The sequence below is a fragment of the Wolffia australiana genome, chromosome 16 (assembly GCF_029677425.1).
Source record: "Wolffia australiana isolate 7733 chromosome 16, ASM2967742v1".
Classification (NCBI taxonomy): Eukaryota; Viridiplantae; Streptophyta; class Magnoliopsida; order Alismatales; family Araceae; genus Wolffia; species Wolffia australiana.
In genome coordinates, this window is record NC_135850.1 from 2826863 (window position 1) to 2835672 (window position 8810).

Below are 8810 nucleotides of genomic sequence, written 5' to 3' on the forward strand. Positions count from 1 at the left end.
AAATTTCTTCTATTAATACGATCGGCTCTGTCAATTGAGTTTATCCATTCTATCTGAGCTTGATCCTTCTCAAATTGGGAAACAGATACCCATTTAATTCTGGATCAGCTTGTAAAGTAATTATCTGATTTTGAATCAATAACTTCATCATCAGATGAATATAGTTGTAGTGAAACTAGCCTAACGTCTTCCACCATGGAACTCCCAGTATAACATCTACACGCCCAACATAAAAGGAATCAGATTATGCTCAAAAGAGATTCCTTGCATTTTTATCTTGACATTCATGCAAATTTCTTAAGTTGTTCTGCTTGAAACATCTCCTAGCATTATTGAATCTCTGTGATACGGTTGAACTTGGATATTCGTGCGCCTTACAAAATCCTGGCAAATAAAGCTATAAGAGGCTCCCCATCAATAAGTATCTTCACCTTATGTTGTTTAATGTATCAATTCAGCTTAATGGATCCATGTGGTTTAGGGAGAGATGTGTGGGTAGTCCTTTGTAGTGTCATGAGAGCTCCTTTGTAGATTGGGTAATCATCCATCTGCATAAGTTCCTATTCATATACTTAGCTTTATCTGACATTTGTGACCTGGAGTATAAGTTTCATTGCAATTGTAACGAAGTCCTTTCTCTCTTCTATGTAAACATTCCTCAAGTGAAAGACTTGACGTGTAAACCTCTTCTTCCCTGTTTTAATTCCTTGATCCACACTGGTGTTTTGTGGTGTGAGCTTATTGGTCATGGAATTTGCTCTGTTGCGCCCCTCTTGATTTTGATTAGTGCTCGTTCCTGCAGAATAATTTTGACCAGTATTGTAAGTGATATGTTGCTTGCCTTGATTTCGCCTATCTAAAACTCGCAAATTACTCTCAGCTTCAGTAGAGTAATCCATGATCTCCTGCATTCCATACGGTTTGTACTTGTTGAGCTCTACCCTCACTTCTGGCTTTAGGTCCTTGAGATAGGTACTTTCATGAACATCTGCTGGAAGATGAAAAAGGAAAGCTGCCAAGTCTTCGAATTCTGATCTATAGTCAGATACCGAACCTGTCTGTCTTAGATTAATCATTTGCTCGCACAATGATTTAGATGAAAACTTATAGAGACGTTAAAAATGTTGGCGAAAATACCAACCACTGTTCAAATCTGAAATTTTCTTCAGTATAGATGAACAAACCTTGTGCCGGTCCCTCCATAAGTAAAGAAACTAGGTGAAGTTTCTCGGCATCATTAATACGATGAATCTTGAATAATTTTCAACACGGTTCAGCCAATTTTGTGCATGAGAACCATTAAAATATGGTAGATCTCCTTTTCGAAATTATGGCTTTTTCACAGTAACAGTATCTTTCTCTCTAGGTATTCACGTGTACCTCTTGTTGGATTCTGTAGTATTTAAGGAATTTATCGTGGAGATCTGCTGGATTTATCTTATAATGATATAATGTTCTAAATTGGGAATTTGAGTTTTAATCCTTAGGTAGAATTTATCTTAGAGATCAACTTCGATTATGTTTTAATGACTAAAATATGTTGAATTCAAAGTTTATGGGATTTTCTTCTAGCCCCTTCTCTGTTGCTCTCTATTGTTTCTTCACTTCTTCGAACTCTACTTCTCTTCTCTACTGTTTCTTCAATCTTTGTCAGAAAGTACTTTGATATTAAAAAGCCCGGAGAAATATCCGTGGCCACCGCGATGATAATGCCAAGATATAGATTATCTGATCAATGGAATAATCTAGAAAAACACTTAAGGCGTGGATTGCTGAAGATTTATCTCAAAAATTATCCTACGCAACATATAATATGATAGTATTGAAATCAAAATATCGAATAATACCAATGTTCTAAATTGGGAATATGAGTTTTAATCCTTTCGTTTATGTTTTAAAACTCATATTTCTCCAAATCAAGCAACCATTGGGTGTCAGGGGGCCACCCCTACTCAACCTTCATAAAAGTTCATCTTCATCCTGCAGATCATCAAGGGTCATCACTTCCCATTGCAAATAAAATTTTACACGAAAAGAAACAACTTCTGCCATGAAAACGAAATCTCATTCCTTATCCAGTTTTTATGGTCCGACTGCTAAAATGAGCAACTTCAATAGCACCCTTTCATGCTGCAAAATAACGAGGCTAACATCTCACTTTCTTGATCAGGTCGTTGTAGGAGCAACGGCCAAGCAGATTATCATCAAAACAACAGCCTGCCGAGCAGTCATCTCCAACGATTGTAATTGCTATAAATTCGACGACCAAGAAGGCCAGTGTGGTTCACAGCTTGAGAGAGATATTAGAGAGAGGGAGAGGGAGATGAATGTGATCACAGAGATTGTGGATGTGACGGAGGAAGAAACAAGGCGGGTCGCTGAGGAGAATGAAGAAAGAGGAATTCCCCCGCTGTCAACTCCAGAGCCTGCTCCAGAGCTGAGGGAGCGTCTCATCCCCGGTCGCCTCCCAGTAGAGTTAACCAGCATCTCAAACCTCTCTCTCTCTCTCTCTCTCTCTCTCTCATTCTTTCTGTTTCTGTTTACGCTCTTTGTTTCTTTATATCTTTTTCATTCTCTGTTCCTTTCCCTATGTTTCTTTTTATGTTTTTCATTCTCTATTCCTTTCCCTATGTTTCCTTTTATGTTTTTCATTCTCTATTCCTTTCCCTATGTTTCCTTTTATGTTTTTCATTCTCTGTTCCTTTCCCTATGTTTCTTTATATGTTTTTCATTCTCTGTTCCTTTCCCTATGTTTCTTTTTATGTTTTTCATTCTCTGTTCCCATCTCTGCGTTTCTTTATAGGTTTCGCGGTTTTTTTGACTATATATTCCTCTATATTTCTTTCTATCTTTTTGTTCTGTTTCTTCCTCTGTTAATATGTTTTTCATTATGTTTCTTTCTCTGTTTCTTATTATATTTTTCATTCTTTGTTTCTTTCTCTACGTTTCACTATATGTTTTTCACACTACTTATTTCTCTCTATATGTTTTTTACTCTCAGTTTCTTTATGTCTACAGATTTCCCTCTGCATCTTTATATGTTTTTCACCATATATATGTATTTCTATGTTTCTTTATATGTTTTCACTCTCTGTTTCTTTCTCAATATGTTTTCTTCTCTTCCTATTAATCTGTCTTTCTTTTAAACTCATTCTATTTGCTTCTCTCTTTATATATCTATTTTTTCACTCTCTGTTTCTCTATTTTTCCATCTCCCTCTAATTCTTTCATTTCTTTCCCTCTCTCATTATATGTTTCTTCCTCTGTATTTTTTCCTCTTTCCCTTTCTCATTATATGTTTCTCCCTCTATTTTTCTCTCTCTCTCTCTCTCTCTCACTCTGTATTTCTTTCTTCTCTTCCTCTCGCATCATATGTTTCCCTCTCTCTCTCACTCTGTATTTCTTTCCTCTTTTCCTCTCTCATTATATGTTTCTCCCTCTTTTCTCTCTCTCTCACTCTGCATTTCTTCCCTTTTTCCCTCATTGTGTGATTCTCCCTCTCCCTCACTCTGCATTTCTTCCTTTTCCCCCTCATTATATGATTCTCCCTCTCTTTTTTTCCCTATCTCATCATATGTTTCTCTCTCTATCACTCTCTGAGTCCCTCTCCCTCTCTCTATGTTTCTCTTTCATACTATGTTTCTTTTGCTCTCTCCACTATATGTTTCTCTCTCATACTATGTTTCTTTCTTTCTCTCTCTCTCTTCCTCTCCCTCGTCTATCTCTATGTTTATTTCTCTCTCCCTCCCCTCTCTCTCTCTCCACTTCTTGACGTGGTGTGGGGGGCGGTGGGTTGTAGGATGAGCATCGAGAGAAGAGGGTGGTGGGGGAGGAGGCGGGCGAGGCGGCTCTGCTCCGTGTGTGTCATGCTGCCCGCCTGGATCGTCACCATTGTCGCCGTCCGCTGCCTCTCCCCGCCTGACTCCGCCAAGAACAACACCATGCTCGCCATGATGCTCCTCTTCTTGGTCGGCCTCCTCTGCCTCGGCTGGTCCGCCGAGCCTCCCGACGCCATCATCGTTGACCCTCGCCTCTTCCGTCGCCGTTGACTGGCCCCCCACCACTCCTGCCTTTTCCTAGAGCTGTTGGACGTGGACGGATGACGATCTTGGATGGACGGAACGGGACTGGACGGATTATTAAAGAGATCATCTGTCTTTCCTCTCTCCATCGTACTCGGACCCACCTATTAAAGAGATCAGCCGTCTTTTTTCTTTTCTTTTATTTCATTCGTGACACAAAAAAGAAAAAAAGCCTGAGAAAAACACGCGCAAAGAAGACGGTTAAATTTTCATTCACAATGCGAGGGAGAATTATATTTAAAAAATATTCACCTGAGACGAAGGCTCAGGTTGGAACCAGAATATGCTCTAGGACTTGTTCAACGAGTTGCATGACGTGGTCCTCTTCGTAAGACGCCGTGAACTTCACTGCAGTGCGAACAGTTCCAGGTTGTAATCTTTATATGGATAAAAAATTCAAAACGGTTTCCAGTTTTCATAGTTATTTTCTTTACGAAGTTCCATGGTGAACCAGGTATTGGCCAGAATCTGCCTCCAACTTTGAAAAAGGAGGTATAATAAGTGGACCGTCATGATGTATTTCTCGATACAAAAGATAATTTGGATCCTAAAATGTTTATAACACAGTATGATGGAGTAAATAAGTTCTCGAGTAGTTTCATATTTGGGGGCCAGGGGTGAGCATGGAAAGAGGGAAGTATGATGACGAATAAATCATCCTACAGTGCTCTACATCTGAGCAGGATTAAGAACGTGAACCCCCCAACAATAAAAAATACTTTTACGGCCTTATAAAGAAAGGAATTTGAAATAAAAAAATTTAATTTATTTGGACAAAAAGTTACCCCATGGAAGTAAGGGAAATTCCCATGATTGCCTTGGTACTGTCAGAACGTATGAAGTTACCTGCACGAATCAAAGGTAAAATAGCAAGCCATAGTTGATGAAAAATGTGACTGTATTTTTCCCTATTTTCTGGAGTTTACTAGTATAACCGCAGCAAGAAGATGAGGCTGACTATACAAAAGCGCTATTTCTTCTGTTTCGTACAGTAGATCCATGATATCCATGCATGCTTGACAGCTGACGAGCTCTCCAGCTCTTGAGATCGCCCTGAAATTGACGATGGACCAGAAAATGGAAAGAATTAGCGTATGTTTCCATGATAATTTAAAGCGAGGAGGGTGATAATTCATAAAGGATATTTACAGAAATTGTTCGATGCATTGACTAACCTGAATTGGATCAGGAATTCCTCCAGGAAGATGAATGCTACATTTGATGATCCAATCCCATAATTCAGAACCTAGGAAGGTTGTTATAGGGACTGCATCAAAATTCATTGCAGAAGATCTCCGCTTCTACTCATAGTTCCGTACCTCCATGAAGATGATCTCCTGATGAGAAGAAAAATGTTTACAAGGAAAACGTACAAAGAAATGACGAAACATGAACCAAAGAATGAAAAAATAGGTTAGAACAAAAATCATTTGAGAAATAATGGAAGCTTACAGCCTCAACAAAATCCCGCATGGTGAAATGCTGATCTTTGATATGAATATCCCCAAAAGACTTCAGAGTTCTTGAAGAAATCGGAGACGTGTCATGTGACTTCACGAAGTAAAAGGCTAGAAAAATGGTGAGAGAGATACACCAACCAATGCATTGTTACTGTGATGTGGAACGGCCTTACCTTGCTTGCTATCCAGAGGGAAATAAGAACAAAAAGCTGCAAGTTACTTTCTCTTAGTGGATCCATGAGCCAGCTATGTGTGAGATTTTCTCGTGTACCGCTGTTTCTTCCAAGTTATAACACAAGAATTCAGAATGCGCGAAGTTCAGACCTCACCATGCATTAAAAAGATTCACAAAGATCGAGATACATATAACAATTGAATAGATAGGAAAAGAAATGAGAGTGATTACTAAAACTAGTTGTCCAGCTGGAAGCTAATTCCCCTTTAAAACTGAAATGTTATACTCGGTGTTAGTGAATAAAATCAGATTATTGACGCCCTGGCCTTCAAGGTAAATTGGGGATATCGAAAAAATGTTAAATTAGGGATATAAAATTCATCAAAACGGATTAAACATCACTCTGATGAGTCGGGAGAGGATCCTACTGCGAGTACCTCTTTCCTTTTTAAAACAAAAGATCGCGTAGAATACCCGTGGAGAGAAGGGAGGAATCGATCCGCGAAGAAGGACAGAGCAGTGTACTTCACGATTGGCGCGACCTCCATCAACTATCTCCCCTCAAAACAAAAAGAACAAAAAAAATCAAGGTTAGCATCGGTAAAATACATCAGAACGCGAAAGAGAAAATTCACGACCAAAAAGCATTGACGAAAGCAATCTATTATAGGATTAGGTATTCTTACAGCGCATGCATTCATCAGAAACTCCAGCAGTTCCCGCCTCCGTTGTGAGACGAGGAAGAATGAATCGAGCTCTCCGGCGGACATTAACCCTTGATCCGGCAGGAAGTCATACGATTCAAACAAGGCATTCAGTATTTATACTCTCGTTCGTAACCCGTTTCCCGCCAAAACATCCATCCCAGCTGCCATTGATTACAGACGGATGACGGACGACGAACTCAATACGGATTCAAAATTTTGATTTCAAATTGTCCTTTTACGGTTCAAATCGAAGCCTTGAACAAAGTTCATCGTTCGACCGCCCAAATCTCTCCATCATCCGCAAGCAGCTGCGAATTTATTCGAGGAGATCAATGCACCGAAGAAATGTTCAATCGAAGGAAGTGAACGCGCGATTGATCTGGGGGAATAATCCGTATTTCTTCGATCATGGATTCAATCTTTCTCTCATAGTCTGATCGGCTGTAAGTGTAAAACATAATGTAATCGTCGACATTTGATATTTGTGCTGATGAATTGAAGCATGCTTCTCCCTCACCTGATAATGGACAGCGAGCGTGCCGTTTATACATCTAATTCCTAGTATTTCCGTTGCAACAGTTCCTTTAGTTTTCTTCACTGGCAGTCCGTTAAGCTCTACCCGATCAAGATTCAAGAGCTATAAACACTCCCTCCGCTCGCGTTTCCCCCAATCCACTATCGTCTTCCCTTTCGATCCTCTTTCCGCAGAGAGAAAGGGAGAAATTCAGCGATGGATCGAGAGGAAATGAAAGATCAAGCGGCGATGTTCGATCTAGTGGTGTTCGGCCCCTTTGCGATGATGATTCTGGTGGCGATCGACGTGTTCTTTGCGTTAGTCAACATTCATCCGAAGTGGGTCAAGTGGGTGATCATGGCACTATTCACTGTTGCGATGCTCTGCTACATCTTCAGCCTCATCAGAAAATATCTCGGTAGAAGATGGCGGAATGATGTCCCCAGCTCGTCGTCCAGTCCTCCTGCCGCCCTCGCAACGCGCGATCGCGCCTCCTTTTCGGTTGGTCGTTGAAGGATTGAATTTCTTGAATTTATCGAGAGTGGATTGAACTTTTCTTTTCCGTTTCTTGGCATTCGCTGTAGATCAACGGCTCTCTAAACTTGATTGATAGCTAATTGATAGATGGTAGGTAATAGATTGATAGAGGGATAGGCGAATGGTAGATGGATAGATGGATAGATAGATGGAGAGATGGATAGATGGATAGATGGATAAATGGATTGGAGATATGAAGATAGATAGATAGATAGATGGATAGTCGGATAAATTGATTGGAGATATAAAGATAGATAGACAGATAGATAAATGGATGGGTAGATAGATGGATAAGAGATAAATAAATAGATAGATGGATGAGAGATAGCCGGATAGATGGATGGGTCGATAGATGGATGAGAAATAGCTGGATAGATAAATAAATGGACAGATGGATGAGAGATAGATGAATAGATGGATGATGGATAGATAAATAAATTGATAGATGGAGGAGAGATAGATGAATAGATGAATAGATGGATGATAGATAGATAAATAAATAAAAAGATAGATGAGAGATAGATGAATAGATGGATGGGTAGATAGATAAATGGATAGACTGATGGGTAGATAGATAGATGGATTGATGAGTAGATGAATGGACAGATAGATAAATGGATATACGGATTGGAGATAAATAGATGGGTGGGTAGATAGATAGATAGATAGATAGATAGATAGATAGATAGATGGATGGGTAGATATATGGATGGGTAGATATATGGATTGGAGATAAACATATAGATAGATGGATAGATGGATGGATGGATGCGTGGTAGATAGATAGATGGATAGATGGATGGGGGGGTAGATAGATAGATAGATGGATAGATGGATGGGTTAATAGATAGATGTATGGTAGATAGTAGATATAAAATAATGGATAGATTTATAAACGGATGGTCAGAGAGATAGCTGGACAGAAAGATAGATGGAGAGATAGATAGATAGATAGATATTTAGATAGATAGATAGATAGATAGATACATTGGCAAACAGACAGAAATACAGAGAGAGAGAGAGAGAGATTCTCTCCGTCGTATATATACATAGACGTATCTCTGCCGCCATTCGAAGGGCGATTCGCCAATACCGTCGAGCCACTACGGTCGAGGTTGATCTGGTCCTCCGGAGAGCATCAGCGAGGTAGTCACCGAGGTCGGCAAAGTTCTCACCGTGCAGGATGATATCCTCAATTACAATAATATTGTTTCCAACAATGTCAATGATCAAACTGTAATATGATCATCAATGAAGTTTTATTATTCTTATATAGATAACGCTTAGCTTTTCGGTTTCTTATACTTTCTCCTACTCTCTTTCTCCTCTCTCTCT

At 39.5% G+C, this 8810-nt stretch overlaps 2 protein-coding genes across 4 annotated transcripts; one reads left to right on the plus strand and one right to left on the minus strand.

Moving 5' to 3' along the window:
• The first annotated feature begins 743 nt into the window (after window positions 1-743).
• LOC144713957 (uncharacterized) lies at window positions 744-4049 on the plus strand. Its single transcript, XM_078588700.1, has 3 exons — window positions 744-821; window positions 2171-2475; window positions 3800-4049. Exons 2-3 carry the CDS (start codon window positions 2324-2326, stop codon window positions 4047-4049), a joined length of 402 nt encoding a protein of 133 aa, XP_078444826.1. The 5' UTR covers window positions 744-821; window positions 2171-2323.
• Window positions 2144-7495, minus strand: CYCJ18 (cyclin J18). Of its 3 annotated transcripts, none has more exons than XM_078588697.1 (10): window positions 6404-7495; window positions 6192-6268; window positions 5716-5821; window positions 5535-5633; window positions 5402-5419; window positions 5258-5328; window positions 5009-5135; window positions 4868-4928; window positions 4335-4430; window positions 2144-4186 (listed from the first exon to the last, which is right to left on the minus strand). In XM_078588697.1, the coding sequence occupies exons 1-9, from the start codon at window positions 6485-6487 to the stop codon at window positions 4348-4350; spliced, it is 726 nt and encodes a 241-aa protein (XP_078444823.1). In that variant the 5' UTR covers window positions 6488-7495; the 3' UTR covers window positions 2144-4186; window positions 4335-4347. The 3 variants fall into 3 exon arrangements, with proteins under 3 accessions (XP_078444823.1, XP_078444824.1, XP_078444825.1); XM_078588698.1 differs by lacking the exon at window positions 2144-4186 and adding an exon at window positions 4190-4255 and having other exon boundaries at window positions 5716-5815; XM_078588699.1 differs by lacking the exon at window positions 2144-4186 and adding an exon at window positions 4190-4255 and having other exon boundaries at window positions 5018-5135.
• Between the last annotated feature and the right edge of the window lie 1315 nt (window positions 7496-8810).